General features: G+C 41.6%; 1 protein-coding gene across 1 annotated transcript in view; it reads right to left on the reverse strand.

Moving 5' to 3' along the window:
* Positions 1 to 18,461, reverse strand: part of USP54 (ubiquitin specific peptidase 54) — a 127,512-nt gene that overhangs the window by 24,092 nt on the left and 84,959 nt on the right. Inside the window, exons 15-17 of the mRNA XM_063128890.1 lie at positions 12,753 to 12,926; positions 5,105 to 5,224; positions 3,852 to 4,038 (exon numbers count right to left, since the gene is read on the reverse strand). Of these exons, the coding sequence (XP_062984960.1) occupies positions 3,852 to 4,038; positions 5,105 to 5,224; positions 12,753 to 12,926 (481 nt within the window). The remainder of the gene's footprint in view (positions 1 to 3,851; positions 4,039 to 5,104; positions 5,225 to 12,752; positions 12,927 to 18,461) is intronic.

Consider the following 18,461-nt stretch of genomic DNA (forward strand, 5'->3'; position numbering starts at 1 on the left):
AATAATAAGTCAATAATTGGTGCTTCCTAATTGGAAAATAAATCTTATGCCTATCTTGAAATCCACACTCCACTCCATCAACCCCTACTCTAATTTACCGTTAAACAAGGCACGTGGTTAATTCAATCTTTGCCAGGATTTTTTGATAAGTTGGAGTGGAGGTAGTGTATTTATTTATTACCCCATTTTGGGATATTCCTTGTAGATGTTCAGACATGAGTCTCGTAGATGGTCAACAACATCAAGCACAAATAGAATCCACAACAAAAGAGCTGTGTGCGCGCATGTATGTGAATATATATCCTTATGAATTTTGAAGTTGTGTCAGGTGGACGGCATCCTCACCATGGTCCGGGAAAACATAATTCATGATTTATGAGTATGGTTTATTATGTTTTGGTCTTCTTAGACTTGATTTTCCCTATCACATTTTTAAAAAGAAAATATTGAAGTTTTCCTGATACAAATGTAGAAAGAAAGTTCAAAGGAACATTGAGAAGAACCAGTCAATAAGCGCTATATCAGGGTGGGTAACTTGTGGCATAACAAATGGTGAGGGATGTTGGGATTGGCAAGCCAGAACATCTGGAGGGCTCTGCACTGTATAATGGAGTCAATTCTTACCCCTGAGGTAGTCATCATAGTAATGTTTACTGGTTGATTTACTCTCTACATTCAATTTATTCTGAAATGATTTTTTTTATATGAGTAAAATGCAGAGATACAACTACACAATCTAATACATATAACATTATTGGGAGGAGGGCTGCCACATTTTTAAAGTAAGTCAGAACTTTATTTTCAAGTTCTTATTTTCATCTAACACTGTATAACAGAATGACTCAGTTCGCACAATCACCACAGCCCACCATGACTGGTTTAAGCCATGGTGAGCTCCGATGTGTGCTGAGCAGGTGTTTGAATATTCAAACTAAGGCATATGTCATCTGAACCTGGGCAGCGGGAGTTGTGCGAGAGTTTAACAACCCTCACATAACCCCAGAATAGGCCATGGGTTATGCAAGAGTTGTTTAATCCTTACACAACCCCATTACCCAGATTCAGAAGACACAACAAGCCGTGGCTTGAATATTCAAAATGGCTGTTCACCCTTGCCACAGCTGACTGTAGCTTAAATATTAAATAAGCCATGCTGGGCTGTTTGATTGTGCAAACCAGCCCACACTGTATGCATCTAAGTTAAGTATGCAGTACATCACAGCTCACTGTTATGGGAGGAAAGTCAGAACACTGAACTATAACTATGGCAAAATATCTCCTTATATGACTTTGTCTTATTATTATTTTCCATAAGAGGTTCCATCTGCAACAAATGGTCTGAAGAAAGTGGCACAGGGTAAGATTGGGCTGACGTCAATTTAATGTTTTTCCTCCATAGACAAGGAAAGGGTGATAGCTATTAAAGTAAAGGTTAACTATTATATCTGAAGCAAAATCAATATGGATTTTGCAGAAAATATCTGAGAACTGGGTTGCTTTTTGGGAGGGAGGAGAAGGCACAAAGAGCTGGAGACTTTTCTGCCAGTTTTCAGCTAAATCTCAGAAGAGCAAGGAAACCCCTGAAACAGGCAAGGCTTAAGACCAAACTACATACTATGTTATTAATGCCTTTTTAAAAGTGAGCTCAAACTAGCCACTTTTTCTTGTTGTTCTTGAAAAAAGTTGTGGGATCCCGATCTGGCTTGTCCAAGAACTGTGTAGACATAAGGGTCCCCAAGTAGATTTCCCCCCTCAAACATTTACAAGTTCAACGTCACTGAATATAAGTTTGAAAAAAACGGCAAAATTTCCATATTATATTTGCTAGTTTGTGTGCACTACTAAGTTAAACACAAATTTTAAATTCAGCTTATTACCAGACAAGTATTCTTTCCGGGTGCAGTGCTTGTAATTCAGGGGTTGGCAATTTGTTTAATACTGAGGAACATACTGTAACATTTTTTAAACCTTATTTAAAAACTTCTTTGCAAACCATGAAGATGAGAAATCCCCCTCTCCCTACACACAGTTTTTGTTTTGTATTTTGAAGGAAAGCCAAGACTTTAACAATCATAACAGGAACGGTGTTGGATAGCATGCCCATTGGCAGAAGACATGAAGAAAGATGAAGAAATACTTTTAAATGTCAAGGCTGCCATCTGGACTATGCAATTATTCAATTATTGGTGGCATGGGATGTTTAGTCAATTAGTGGCTGGGATGACTGTACAGTTTTTGCACTATATATATGGCTCTGCATTGTGTACCATTATCATTACTGCTACTGCTGTTATCAGATGTGATCGTTGTATGTGTGTGCTGTAATTTATTCAATCAACCTTTATGTCAGTAAAAGCTCTGTTTTCAACTTAACCAAGTATTTGAGCTTTATTGGTCTTTGCTGCGTTTCTACTGAGAGAAGCTTCTAATACAACTCTGCTTATTCTTGAGTAGAGTTGACTTCCAACAAACGGATAGGACGGCAGGGTTTGGGTGAGATTGCTGGGCTACAAGCAACCCATGGGCTGCCAGCACATCAAGATTTGTCATCAACATTTCATCAACAGAAGGAATACATGGTGGACCCAATTTTGGTACTATAAAGCAATTATTTATTTCTCTTTCTAATACCGAACACCTGCTTTGATCAGCAAGCCAGAATTTATTTCTATAAAGACATTTCCAGAAAATTATTTTATTGCATAGTGAATGCAAAGTTGTTGTTACTCAGTTGTTGCTGTGGAACCTTTTGCCTTGCTCCCAGCTAGTGGCGATCTTAAAGGGAAACTATATTTTCCTAGCATCCAAATTGTAATTTTGTTGTTGGGAAAATGTGATTTCCCTCATAGTTAGCATATTAATTAAACACTGAAATTCCTTGTGTACTCCTGCTGGTTAAATGCCATGAGCACTTACTGACCAAACAGCAGTCACCCTGTGCCTATGCCCCCACCATTTTGAGCCTTAAAAAATAAGAGCGCAAGTGGACCACTGGAAAAGTGAGCCCCTGCCAAAGGAAGTGAGGCAGGTGGCTACCAGGAGGAGGGCCTTCTCTGCTGTGGCACCCCGACTGTGGAATGAGCTCCCTAAGGAGGTTCGCTTGGCACCTACATTATATGCTTTTAGACGCCAGGTGAACACCTTTTTATTCTCCCAACATTTTAACAATCTATAAATACATTTTAACATGGTGTTTTAAATTTGTAATTTTGCATTGCTGCTGTTCTTATCTGGTTGAGCTTTTATATTGTATTTTATAGTATGGTTTTATACTGTTGTTTTATACTTTGAATGGTTTTAATTTTTGTGAACCGCCCAGAGAGCTCCGGCTATTGGGCGGTATAGAAATGTAATAAATAAATAAATAAATAAATAAAAAGTGGACCACTCTTTTATTTAGGTAGCCTTTAAAAATCTGCACAGAAAACCCTGGCAAACCCCAGCAAGGTTACTGCCTGCCTTGCAGTAATCCCCTATGCATACTTTGTGGATTATTATTATCATTTTTTTAAAAAATGCACCCTCTTCATCTCCGACACTCGAGTGAACGTCCCTTGCCCCTGCCCAATGAACTGTTCCCTCACAATAAGATCATTCATGCCCCAGCATCCCATTGCATTGACAGGACTCCTGCAATGGATTGTGCTACTAGTATGGATTGGGGTTAGCGCTATTTTACAGCCAAAAACCAAACCAAAGAGTTCTCATCATCTGGAGAGGTCCCCAATGCCCTACGTTACTCAGGGCGTGAATTAAACACGTAGTTTCACGCAACAGTGAAATGTCGCTCGCTTCTTCTTTCCAGATCAGGCCCAATTCAGATCTGGAGCACTGCAATATTCTTGGTCTACCTGGTAGTTTGGGTCATGTGGCCCCCCGGCGGCGGGTGGCGGGTGGGCGCCGGCTGCGCTGGCTGCTGTTGCTGCATGCGATCCTGGAGGCTCCGCTCTTTTCGGCTACAGATTTGCAGCTTCTTATCGACTAGAGCTCTGCTGTGAGTGCTAGAGCTGGCATCATGCATGGCAAGTCTTAGTTTAGCTAAAAAGCAAAAGAAAACATAGCAGAAACAAAAACAAAACTGGGGCAGGGAGAGAAAAACAAAAGATGCAACAAAAACATAAAAAAAGAACATGCAAATGCTGCCACAGAAGAGTTCACAAGGATGCATCCGTTCCTATCAGTGCAGATTCAGGTTAGCTATGTGTCCAAACAGGTTAATCAGAACTGGAACAATACGAAGTTGAACAAAATTTTAAATTATTTGTAGGAAATGCTCTCTTCTCTGTGACACAGGTCACTCTAAACCTCACGCAACTAATTACTGGTCACCTCTATTGGTCATCATTAGCCCCAAATAATGTAAGCCATATCCTCTATACCAAAGAATCTGGTCAGGATATGAAATCCAAGACATAGCCAGTTGGGACACTTGCTAGCAGAGCCTTTATGAAGACTGTATTTTGCCTTCTCGTTTTCTTTCATCCATGAGAGCAGACTTCTATAAATACTTCCAACCTTCCAAATCATTATAAAGCCAGTTTGTCTGCAACCTTGCTAACGAGCCAGAAGGGAATGGGGGGGGGGGGGGGGAAGGAGAGTCAGCCAATCAAAAATATGAAGGATCAAAATAAAGAAATGCAGCAGCACATGTTCCCAAGAGTCACAGCGCATATCTTATACTTCTCAAAACACTGGTGCCTCCTCCACATGAAGTTTCAATGAATAATACATATTTACTTAGTTTTCTGCAACTATGTGCTGTATTTTGAGAATTAAAACTCTCTTATAAACCAGTCCATGAAGTGGAAAAATTGTATGCAGGGGGGCTAGAAGGCAGCAAAACCTAGCAGGCGGGAATAGCTACCGCCTTATTGCAAAAGGAGCCCCAGTAATAACAACAGTGAGGGAAAAGCTGGACTAAATTCCATGAATTCAGTTGATCAGAAAGAAGATGCCTCCAAGCACTTTTAACACCAAAACACGCACACTTTTTCAAATTGTAACTTTGCATTGACCAGTCAGTTCTATTACCTTATTGTGATGTTATTAGATATTAGTAAACTGTAAAAAGCGCAGTAAGCTGAAGCAATTAATAATTACTTACATATAGCTTCATTACAGAGAGCCAGAGCCGCAGCACAGTCCCCCTTCTGCTCTTGATGCAATGACTCTTCAAAGATTGAATCTGCCTCCTGTACGGACCTCTCAAAGTCATCAGTCCTCCCTGCAAGGGGCAGCACTCTTCATTTTCATTGGCATTCTTTTCTCACTTCACCTAAGCAAAAAACCCTCCCTAATGCCGAGTAGCTTTAAGCTCTGCAACATTTCAAATAGCAGACCTGAAACCCTGGAGGCTAGTTCTCTGGGTCACATGTGCAGCAAGATATAACAGGTCTGTGAAGAATGAGGGTATCCAGGGATTTGGAACAAGTAGTCATTAATATGCTGACACCACCCAACTCCCTCCCTCCCTCTCTCTCTTCATTTCAACTGAGCAGCTGGCCCAGCTCAAGTAGAAGCTACAAAAGTAAGCCAGTTCCCAGGGAGCGAGCGAACAGAAAGAGCAAACAGGAGTTTGACAGGGGGAGTTCGGCAGGGGAGGCCAAGGGGGAGGCCTCTAAGAAAAAAAAAAGAGGGGGGGAAACAAAGAAAAACATAAAGAGAAACCCACCCACCCACAAAACCAAAAACCAAAAAACCAACAACCAAAAAAATCTTATTTTCCCTTAAGACATACTCATATAGTTGTGTACCTTCAGAGAGGACAGGACAAAGTAAAGGCAATTCCACTATAAATAGAAAGGAAAAAACCAAAGCAGAAATAGACAATACGGATGGAAAGGAGCCCCTAGAGGTGGTGACCTGCAAAGGGTGTGCAATGTTCGTGTTTCTGCCTGAGCTCAACATGGTGTATACCTGCAACAAGTGCAAGCTGGTGGCACTTTTGGAAGAAAAAGTGAGAGGACTTGAGCGGCGAGTGTCCACCCTCCAAGGAATAAGAGAAGACGAGGAGTTCTTAGACCGAATGGTGGAACTGCAACAGCAACAAGAAGCACACGAGATTGAAGAGCAACAGCCAGCTGAAGCAGAAGTGGAGTATGCTGAGTGGAGAAAGCCAATGAAGAGGAAACTCTCTGGAAAAGAGTGACAGTTAGGAGCAGAAGAACTAGAAGGCATTCTGCACCAGTGGAACCATTAGAGTTAAGCAACCGCTTTCAGCTTCTGGAGGATGAGTCTGAAGGACAGTTTGCAGAGGAAGAAGTACAGGAGACACCGTGCAACAATGAACAAGAGGCAGAAGGTAGGTCAACTAAGAAGAAGAGAAGAGTAGTCATTGTGGGAGACTCCCTGATGCGTGAGATTGAAACCCAAGTATGTCGTGAAGACCCATGGACTCGCCAGGTGTGCTGTCTCCCTGGAGCACAGATTAGAGATGTGACTGAAGGGTTACTGAAACTCATAAAGTCCACGGACACATACCCCTTTCTTCTCATCCATGTGGGAACAAATGATGTCGCCAAGCAGAGCTACGAAGAAATCATTTCAGACTATGAAGCTCTGGGAAGGAAACTGAAGAACTTTGGGGCCCAGATAGTTTTCTCATCCATCCTCCCAGTTCTTGGAAGAGGATTAGAAAGGGAAAGAAAAATACTCCGGATGAACGACTGGCTACGAAGGTGGTGCCGACGTGAGAATTTTGGATTCTGGGACCACAGGTTACGCTACTTGGAACATGGACTGCTGGCAAGGGATGGGTTGCACCTCACAAGGGCTGGAAAGAATGTGTTCGGCCACAGCATGAAGAACTTGATCAGGAGGGCTTTAAACTGAATCTTATGGGGGCGGGAGACGTAAACCTCGAGGCAACAATGGATGAAGGCCAAGGCACCACAGTACAGAGAACAGCTCCAATAGTGCCCCAAAATAGTGTCTGCAACAATGTAGGAACAAAGCCAGACTATAAAACACATGGTCTTCGATGTCTATATACTAATGCCCAGAGCATGGGAAACAAACAGAACGAACTTGAACTCTTATTACATGAAGGCAAATACGACTTGATAGGTATAACTGAAACTTGGTGGGATGACTCCCATGTCTGGAATATAGCAATTGAAAGATATAACTTGTTCAAAAAGAACAGAAGAAATAGAAAGGGAGGTGGAGTTGCACTATACGTTAAAAATACCTTATCCCTGCACAGAAATACAGGCGGATCAGACTGGGAGCCCCATCGAGAGCATCTGGATTAAAATAAATGGGGCAAGGAATAAAAAGAACATGATAATCGGAGTCTACTACCGACCACCCAATCAAGGAGAAGACGAGGATGAAACGTTTGAGAAACAAATTGCCAGTGTTTCAAGGAAGTGTGATGTAGTAGTGATGGGGGACTTCAATTACCCTGATATCTGTTGGGAGACCAATACTGCCAAAAGTGGCCCTTCCAAGAAATTCCTGACATGTGTGGGTGATAACTTTCCCCTACAGAAAGTGGAGGAAGGAACTAGAGGATCGGCAATCCTTGACTTGATATTGACCAATAGCGATGACTTAGTGGATAAAGTGGCAGTTATGGGAACTCTGGGGTAAAGTGACCACATCATACTTGAATTCTTGATTATGAAGGAGACAAAAGTTGAGTGTAGCCATATACGTACTCTGGATTTTAGGAAAGCTGATTTTAATAAACTCAGAACTATGATAAGTAAGGTCCCATGGCAAATGAGCCTGATGAGAAAAGGAGTGCAGGATGGGTGGGAGTATTTAAAAAAGGAAATTTTAAAGGCACAGTTACAAACAATTCCAACAAGGAGAAAAGATAGAAGACAACAGAGGAAACCAATGTGGCTCCACAAAAAGCTTAGACATGACCTGAAAACAAAAAGGGATACATATAGGAAGTGGAAGGAAGGCCAGGCTACAAAAGAAGAGTACAGACAAGTGGCGCAGAAGTGCCGAAATGGCGTCAGGAAGACTAAAGCTCAGAATGAGCTGAGATTAGCAAGGGATGCTAAAAGCAATAAAAAGGCTTTCTTCAGATATGTGAGTAGTAAAAGACAGAGGAAAGAAATGGTGGTTCAACTGCTTAATGAGGATGGCAAATTGATAACAGATGACAAAGAAAAGGTTGAAGTGCTCAATTCCTACTTTGCCTCAGTCTTCTCCCAAAAGCGGGTCTATGACCCCCCCTGGAAAAAGTGAAGCAGAAGTTGAGGGGGCAGGATTACAGTTTGAGATTGATAAAAGTCAAAGAACACCTAATTTCCTTGAATGAGTTCAAATCTCCAGGGCCCGATGAACTGCATCCTAGAGTAATGAAGGAGCTAGCGGAAGAACTCTCAGAACCTTTGTCTATTATCTTTGCAAAATCATGGAAGACGGGTGAGGTGCCGGATGATTGGAGGAGGGCTAACTTTGTCCCTATCTTTAAAAAGGGCAAAAAGGAGGAACCTGGGAACTACAGACCAGTCAGTCTGACATCCATCCCTGGGAAAAGTCTGGAGCAGATTATAAAGAAGTCAATCTGTAAACACCTTGAAATCAATGCGGTGATCACTAGAAGCCAACATGGATTTGTCAAGAACAAGTCCTGTCAGACAAATTTGATCTCATTTTTTGATAAGGTAACCTCCCTTGTGGACCGTGGGAACACTGTGGACGTCATATATCTTGACTTCAGCAAAGCTTTTGACAAAGTACCACATGACATTCTGATTAACAAACTAGCTAAAAGTGGGCTAGATGGAACAACTATTAGGCGGATTCGCAGTTGGCTACAGAATCGGACTCAAAGAGTACTTATCAATGGAACCTTCTCAAACTGGGGAGAGGCAACGAGTGGGGTACCGCAGGGCTCAGTCTTGGGCCCAGTGCTCTTCAACATTTTTATTAATTAATTTATTTTTTATTTATCATACTTATACCCCGCTCCTCAGCCAAAAAAGGCTCTCGGAGCGGCTTACACTTAGCAAAAGAGACAATTAATGATTTGGACGAGGAGGTGCAGGGAACGCTGATCAAATTTGCAGATGACACAAAATTGGGTGGGATAGCTAATACCCTGGAAGACAGAAACAAACTTCAAAGTGATCTTGATAGGCTGGAGTGCTGGGCTGAAAACAACAGGATGAAATTTAATAGGGATAAATGCCAAGTTCTACATTTAGGAAATAGAAACCAAAGGCACAGTTACAAGATGGGGGATACTTGGCTCAGCAACACTACATATGAGAAGGATCTTGGAATTGTTGTAGATCACAAGCTTAATATGAGCCAACAGTGCGATATGGCTGCAAGAAAGGCCAATGCTATTTTGGGCTGTATTAATAGAAGTATAGCTTCCAAATCACGTGAGGTACTGGTTCCTCTCTATTTGGCCCTGGTTAGGCCTCATCTAGAGTATTGCGTCCAGTTCTGGGCTCCACAATTCAAGAAGGACGCAGACAAGCTGGAGCGTGTTCAGAGGAGGGCAACCAGGATGATCAGGGGTCTGGAAACAAAGCCCTATGAAGAGAGACTGAAAGAACTGGGCATGTTTAGCCTGGAGAAGAGAAGATGGAGGGGAGACATGATAGCACTCTTCAAATACTTAAAGAGGTTGTCACACAGAGGAGGGCCAGGATCTCTTCTCGATCCTCCCAGAGTGCAGGACACGGAATAATGGGCTCAAGTTAAAGGAAGCCAGATTCCGGCTGAATATCAGGAAAAACTTCCTGACTGTTAGAGCAGTGCGACAATGGAACCAGTTACCTAGGGAGGTTGTGGGCTCTCCTACACTAGAGGCCTTCAAGAGGCAGCTGGACAACCATCTGTCAGGGATGCTTTAAGGTGGATTCCTGCATTGAGCAGGGGGTTGGACTCGATGGCCTTGTAGGCCCCTTCCAACTCTGCTATTCTATGATTCTATGATTAATGGAGTCGAGATAGTAGATGTGCTAAATAGAGTAACTGACAAATAAATTTAAAAGGGCAAATCAAATTAAGCTCTTGTCAGTCACAATGGGGTGTTCTGTTCAATATATTCTGGATAGGGTTGCGCTCTTCCTAATGGGTCAAGGTTCTTCCAAGGTTTGGGTGGATTCAGCTATAACTTTAGGTGTCCAAGTGATACCTGTGGCATAAAGTACCTTTTATTGACTGAGACCGAGATATCAGCTGAGACCCCCTCCTGGACAGAAATAGCTTGCCTACTATCATCCATGCTCCAATAACATCATCCAAATTAGATTAATGCAATGTGTTATATATGGGACTGCCTTTGAAGATTACTCGGAAACTACAACAATCATAAAATGTAGCAGCCAGAATTCATTGATTGGAACATATCTCATGAGATTTAGAACAACTTCACTAGCTCTCTGTCCATTTCTGAGCATAATTCAAAGTACTGGTTTTATTCTTTAAGCTGAATGTGGTTTCAATAACTGAGAGTTGCGGCCGTCTGCTACATGAACTGACACATACATTAAGACCTTCATCAGAAGCTCTTCTCCAGATACCCAGTCTTAAAATCTCTTCACTGGCTGCCAATTAGTTTCTGACCGAAGTATAAAGTGTTGGTTATCACCTTTAAACCCCTACATGGTTTGGGTCTAGGCTACCTGCGGGATCGCCTTTTCCTGCCCCACACACTCAGGTCCTCTGGGAAGAATCTACTTCAGCTAGCAAAAACTAGATTAACAACTGTTACCCAGAGGACCTTCTCTTCTGCTGCTCCCAGACTGTGGAATGGCTTGCCGGAGGAGACTCGTCAACTTAACAGTCTACCAGCATTAAAGAAAGCTATAAAGACTGATCTCTTCCGGCAGGCCTATCCAGTAGAATTTTAAGATGTTTTTAGAATGTTTTTAGGATGTTTTAACAATGTATATTATGTTTTAATTCAGTTTTATGTAGTTTACCGTTTACTGTTGTTCCCCACCTCGATCAAAATGGAGAGGTGGGTAAGAAATAAAATTATCATCATCATCATCATCATCATCATTATTATTCCCTTGCCATCAGAAGTGAGGAAGATGGTAATTGGGGAAAGCTTTATCTGATGTAGTGCCCGAACTGTGGAACTCTTTATTTATTTATATCCTGCTTTTCAACTACAGTCTTCAAAGTGGCTTACAACATGTTTCAAATACAGTGAGTTGGAACCAGACTAGCTTAATCACAGTATCCTGAAATCAATGCAGTAAGTTAGTTGAGTAACTTAAGTTCCATTGATTTCAATGGGACTAGAACATGAGTAACCTAGCCTACATCCACCTCAATAGATACAAAAAGCTTTCTCAGGGCTGCTCACTTAGCAACTAGTTTGATAAGCTTTTGGTATTTGTTGAATTTTTAAAAAATTGTCTAAGCGGTTTAATTAATTTTAGCTACCATTTTATCTTAGTGTTGTTGCTATCCTACTTATTTTAAGTTGTATTGGTTTCTTAGTTGGTTTATTATTGCTTTATCTCTATCTTTAAGCTGCTTTGAGAAAATTTGGGTGCTTTCAGATGGATAGTTCCTAGCATTACCTAGCATTTCTCCCTCGCTCATGATACTAGAACCCGGAGTCATCCCATGAAGCTGATTGGTGGGAGATTCAGGACAAATAAGAGGAAGTCTTACTTCACACAGGGCATAGTTAAACTATGGAATTCACTACACAAGTTGTAATGATGGCTATCAATTTGGATGGCTTTAAATGGGGGTTGGATAAATTCCTGGAGAAGGCTATCAATGACTACTAGTCCTGATGACTATGTTCTACCTCCAGTATCTGAGGAAGTAAGCCTATATGCACTAGTTGCTGGGGAACATGGGTGAGAGGATGCTGTTGCAGCTGTGTCCTACTTGTGGGTTCCTAGTCAACAGTTGGTTGGCCGCTGTGTGAACAGAGTGCTGGACTAGATGGACCCTTGGTCTGATCCAGCATGGTTCTTCTTATGTTCTTAATCAAAATCATTGTGCAACTATTCTGGCTTTTCCTTTTTAATGGATTTTTTATGGTTAGAAAAAGATGTCAGAATCAGAGTGAAAACATGAGGGGGTTATAAAGGGAAGTTGACTTAGTCTGTAAAAAAAAAAAAAAGCAGCATGATTGTACAATAAAAGCCTCATCTAGAAGTACACTGTATTTTAAAAGTGTTAAAAATAACATAAATGAAATAGATAAAGCTAAGCCAAGGAATAATCTCCTTCTCACATTTCCACCAGCAGAAAGAGCAAAATTTGGCATTATGATTGATATTAATTTAGGTATATGACTTGTGACTTCACGTCATCAAGGATTAGTTGAGTCTAAATTAACTTTACTTAATGGACCTTCCTCATTCATAAATAATTGTCTCTCATATGGCCAAGATATTTTCCCAGTTTATAATCTTGAGCGTTACAGCTCAAGAATTCATCTAGTAATTGTTCTAGTTCATTCTTGGAAGCAGCTCCAATTGAATCATATTTTATTTATTTTAATTATAAGCTGCCTTGGAGATTCTTTGGGACTGAAAGGCAGAACAGAAATTGAATAAAATGAACAGACATGAGGATTTCCTTTCTGTCCCCAAACATGCCAAATAAACTCAGCGAATGTGCATCACTGCTTCAGAAGATATTATTGTAACTTCAGGAACAAAAGGGTATGAAATGTGCTTAGCAGGAAACCATTAGCACTTCAAAATTCATCCCTTATCCTCTCAGACATATATCTGATCAGTCAATCCCAACATACCACCACTACACAAGTTGGACAATCTGCCCACACATGTTACCCTGGTTCTGCAGTTCATCCAGGTCCATGAACCTGCTTGGGTGTGGATTAAAGCCCATTGCTGCCTCCAGTTCTTTTTCCCGCTTCCTTTGGTGTTCTTGCTCCTGGGCCCTCCTTGCTACTTCTTCTTGTAATTCATCTAGTTCACTCTTGGAAGAGACAAGCATTTCCCCACCTTCAAAGAACAAACAATCAAAATAAAAACTAAACAAAACCCAGCAACTTTAAGACCACCACATTTTGTTTAGTAAACACACTGTTTACTTTTTAGGACAGTTCCCCCCCAGTATCAGGTCACTTTTCTCAAATCCACTACAGCTAATAGAAAGCTTGTTCCAAACAATCACTTCCAATAAAAGGCTTATCAAGAAGATGAAGATTTTACTGATGACACCATTGCCTCCCTGTCTGTTGGACATGCAACTGTTTCTGAGAAGCCCAGCTGAGATGGTTTTTATACATGTGTAGTTGGTATTTGCTGGTATCAACTCATTTGTTGTTGTTCTGGGAAAGGCTGCATGAGCAGGACGCTCACGGCAGCTGCGAGCAAGGGGATCCTGATGGTTAGTAATTTAGACTACATGCCTTTATTGTAATTGAAGTTCATTGATCTGTATGTCCTCTACTGTAACTTAGAGGAGTTGCCCTGCTATAGTATGCAAACCTTGGGAGCTCTGGAGATAGGCCTATTTTGCCATCCTAGTGAAGTGACCCAGAAGAGTAACTTTAAAATAGGCCCGTCTAGAGTCTTGGCAGTCCTGAACCATCTCACCCCAGGACAGACCAGCAGGTTAAAGCACCACCTGGGCACCCCTCGGGCTATCCCTTTGTTTCTTGGTAGCATGGCTTTCGTAATGTTTGGTCAGTTAGCTTTAATTCAATCAAGCCGCCAGGAATCTCCTTAAGGTTCTGTTTCATTCCCCAGTCAAGCGATCAATCCCCCTTTTCAATCCCATTCTGAGACTGCCCAAAGTCGTTGCTCCTTTGCTTGAAGTCTGTAATTGCCCTTGAGTTCAGGCACCCAGTCTTTACTAACTTGTTCACTCTTTGTTTCTGGGCCTCAGTGCGACAGAGCCTCTGTCATGCAGCACTAAGAAGTGCCTGGGGTGTGCTTGGCCCACAGCCTGCTCCTCGTCATCCTTCCTAGCACTCTCCTTCTACTCTGGTACCCAGCCTACATTTTCAGGGCCAGAGATTTTCCTTGCTCTCCTCATTTGAACCATGTTGCCGTCTTGCTTGTCAAAGAGAACAACTACTTTGTTAGTCCTAGATAGAGTTTCATCCTTTGTGGAAGCCCCCTTGTGACTTTTAGCAAGTTTTTATTCTGTACTGCAGCCCAATCACAATGGGAGTTCAATCCTTCTGCCTAGGACACCTGCAAGCCTCCTATTCTGGGTTTGGAGTTTGGGGGCCACTGAGTTTTTGTGGGCCTCTTCATATCCGAGAAACCCATGTATCCTAGCAGCTGTGTCGCTGTTTAAGAGTTTCTGACTAAGCCCAACGTTGTACTTGTTTGTAAGCACAGTGTGAGGGATTGGTGGGGCTTGCTGCCTCTTACATGGCGCCCATCAGCTCCACCCCTGCATTGCCAGAACACCCCTGCCCTTCCAAACACTAGGCTCATTGACAGATTGGCTGTGCCAGGCAGCTGCAAGTCGTGGCAGCACAAATGAATAGCAGAGTTGGGCAGCACACGCTTGAGGATTGTTTTAATTACTCTGATAGGAGCCATCTTGAAGGTGGGGGGGGGGGAGAGAGAAGTTGACAGGAGGAAAGGCCGGCCAGTACTGGATTAAAAAAAAAGAGGGAAAGGAGATAAGCGGAGAGAAGGTGGAGAACAGACAGGGGGAGGAACAGAAAGTAAGGCTGCAGGAGAGGCAAGACAGCAGAGAAGAATGGCTTTTTATATGCTCTTCTATATGTCTGTCAGGAGCTGCTTAACTTACTGGGGAGAGAAGAGACCTGCAGCTTTTCCCTAAACTGCCCCTTTAAGAACAAGCTCCAAAAAGGCTGCAATGAACTTTACTGCTCAAGACTGGAGGAGTCAGCATTTCCTCAAGGAAAGGTACTGAGAGGAAACAGCAGAGAAAGATTTAGCAGCTGTGGGCACTGTTTCATCTAATGTATGTATTTTATGCTTGCTGATGTTCCCTGCCTTGATCCAATTGGAGAGGTGGGTAAGAATTTTTTTTTTTTTTATTATTATTATTATTATTATTATTATTATTATTATTATTATTATTATTATTATTGCATTTGGCATAGACAAACTGTGGGGGGATTATTTACCTGCCCAGCATGAGTCCATGCCATAGATAAGAGGGGAGAGAATTCTCTTAACGAATGAGTTATTCCCCAGTTGTTTTATGTTCTGTTTGAAGACTGCCAGTGTTGTAACTAGGACAGTCTTTTGTATTAAACCTTTGAGTTAAAGCCTATTTCAAGCTGCTGATTCTCTGATGGTGTCAATGGACCAAGGAGGTTCTGATGTGCCTTTACCACAAGATCCGCTCACACAGTTACAACTATTTCTCCACCACTAAGGCTTCTGCACTAATGTTGAGCAGATGAAAAATGAGAGCAGATGAGCCTCTATGGAATGCCCAATTGTTTGGAAACTCAAACCTGGCTTGAGTTAAAACTCAAGTAACCTTTCCTTGGTTACTGGAAACTATTACTTGTTTTTTGTGGATCAAAGAGCACCAGTGGGATATGGTCATCCCTGGATATAAACTCTACAGGAACGACAGGGAAGGGCGCACTAGGGGTGATGTTGCTCTGTATGTCAAAGAGGGCATTGTGTCAAGTAGACTAGAACACCTAAATGGGTCAGACTCTTCCACAGAAGTGCTGTGGGTGACAATACAGGGCCCCAAAACTAATTTTGCGCTGAGAACATGCTATCGTCCCCCAGACCAAAATTCTCATGGTGACCTTGAGATGGAAAACGAAGTCAGGGAGGCCTCCAAACAAGGAAGTGAATGGGTGACTTCAATTATCCTCAATGACAAGGAGGTTAAATTTCTTTATGTCCTAAATGACTGTGCCCTAAGTGCCGTTGCCCAGGACCTAATACGAGTTGTAAATATTGTTGAACCAATTGGTAACAGTGACCACAGTGCTATCAGACTCAATATATATTTAAGTGGGAAACTGCCCAGGAAGTTCAACACAGTTACATTTGACTTCAACAGAGGAAACTTCTCTAAAATGAGGGAACTGGTGAAAAGAGAGTTGAAAGGGGGAATCAAGAGGGTTAAATCCTTGCAAAATGCATGGAGCTTGCTCAAAAGCATAATAATAGAAGCTCAACTAAAATGTATTCTACAGGTTAGGAAATGTAGCACCAAGTCCAAGAGGTCACCAGCATGGTTAACAAGCAGTATCAAGAAAGCTATTATAGAAAAGAGAGCTTCCTTCAGAAAATGGAAGTCATGCCCAAGTGAGGAAAACAAAAGAGAGTACAAGCTGGCACAAAGGAGATGCAAGCAAACAATAAGAGATGTAATAAAGCATTTCAAAGAGCACATTGCAAATAATATCAAGGACAGCAATAAGGAATTCTTTAAATATATCAGAAGCAGGAAACCAGCCAGGGAAGCAGTTGGACCGTTGGTTGACAACGGAGTTAAGGGGGTACTGAAAGAGGACAGGGACACTGCAGAGAAGGTGAATGAATTCTTTGCAACAGTGTTTACTGCAGAGGGGACAGGACAGATGCCTGTGCCTGAACTGCTGTTTTGAGGAAGGGAGTCTGACGAACTGAAGCAAATAGTGGTGACAAAAGATTGAAAAATTGAAAGCAAATAAATCACCAGGCCCAAAGGGTATCCATTCTTAAGTTCTCAAAGAACTCAAATATGAAATTGCAGACCTTCTCACAAAAATATGCAACATTTCCCTAAGCTCAGCCTCTGTACCAGAGGACTGGAAGATGGCCAATGTAACACTATTATTATTATTATTATTATTATTATTAATAATAATAATAATAATGAAAGGGATCCGGGGGGGATCCAGGAAATTACAGGCCAGGCAAATTGGTTGAAAGCCTTATTGAAGACAAAATTGAAGGACATGTGCTGCTGAACATGCACGGCTTCTGAAAAGGTAATTCTTGTCTGACTAATCTTCTAGAATTCTTTGAGAGTGTCAACAAACATTTGGCAGAGGTGATCTAGTGGACATTGTTTACTTGGACTTCAAAAAGGCTTTTGATAAAGTCCCTCACCAAAAGACTCCTGAACAAACTTAGCAGACATGGAATAAGCGGAGAGGTCCTCTTATGGATCAGTAACTGGTTAAAGAACAGGAAGTAGAGAGCAAGAATAAATGGTCAATTCTCCTGATGAAGGGAAGAAAATAGTGGGGTCCCACAGGGATTGGGATCAATTATTTTCAACAAGGTTATTATTATTATTATTATTATTATTATTATTATTATTATTATTATTTTATTACATATTTATACTGCCCAAGAGCCTAAGCTCTCTAGGCAGTTTACAACTAAAACCATAAAATCCAGTTTAAAACTTTAAAATCAGAAAAAAACAGAATAAATTCATAAATGATCTGGAATTAGGAGTGAGCGGTGAAGTGGCCAAGTTTGCCAATGACACCAAATTATTAAAGGTTGTTAAATCACAAAGGGATTGTGAAGAGCTTCAAAAGCATCCCTCCAAGCTGGGAGAGTGGGCATCCACATGGCAGATGCGGTTCAATGTAAGCAAGTGTAAGGTGATGCATGTTGGGGCAAAAAAAACCTGATGAGATCTGAGCTGGTGGAAAAGCTCGACGAAAATGTCCACCCAGTATGCGACCACTGTAAAAAGGCAAACTCCATGTTAGGCATTATAAGAAGAGGAATTGAGAATAAAACGGCCAGTATCAGACTGCCCTTATACAAATCTATGGTGCCACAACGCTTAGAATACTGTTTTGTAGAGGTGGGAAAAGTGCAGGAAAGGGCAACTAAAATGATCAAGGGGCTGGAGCATCTCCCCTATGAGGGAAGGTTAGCTGGGATTGTTTAGCTTGGAAAAAAGGAGGCTACAGGGAGACATGATAGAGGTGTACAAAATTATGCATGGTATGCAGAATGTGAACAGGGAGACATTTTTCTCCCTCTGTCAAAATACCAGAACCCAGGGTCATCCCATAAAGCTGATTGGTGGGAGATTCAGGACAAATAAAAGGAAGTACTACTTCACACAGCGCATAGTTAAAATATGGAATTCGCTACCACAAGATGTTGTGATGGCTACCAATTTGGATGGCTTCAAAAGAGGGTTGTATAAGTTCCTGGAGGAGAAGGCTATCAATGGCTACTAGCTCAGTATCCGAGGCAGTAAGCCTGTGTGAACCAGTTGCTGAGGAACATGGGTGGGAGGGTGCTGTTGCATCATGTCCTGCTTCATTGGTTTCTGGTTGACAGCTGGTTGGCCACTGTGTGAATAGAGTGCTGGACCATATGGACCGTCAGTCTGATCCAGCATGGCACTTTTTATCTTGTACAGTTAGAATTTTCTGATGACTAGGTATTCTTTTTGTTGTACTCAGTATCATAAAAATAAACATATTAGGTATACTTCTCAGAAATGATTTGACAAATTAGACAAAGATTTAGATAAATTAGGGAGAAACTTTCAGTGGGCAGCAAGCTGAAAATCAGACAAGGGGTGTTTGATTTTTAGTCTGACTCTTCTATGAA

The sequence above is a fragment of the Elgaria multicarinata genome, chromosome 6, assembly GCF_023053635.1.
Source record: "Elgaria multicarinata webbii isolate HBS135686 ecotype San Diego chromosome 6, rElgMul1.1.pri, whole genome shotgun sequence".
Taxonomy (NCBI): Eukaryota; Metazoa; Chordata; class Lepidosauria; order Squamata; family Anguidae; genus Elgaria; species Elgaria multicarinata.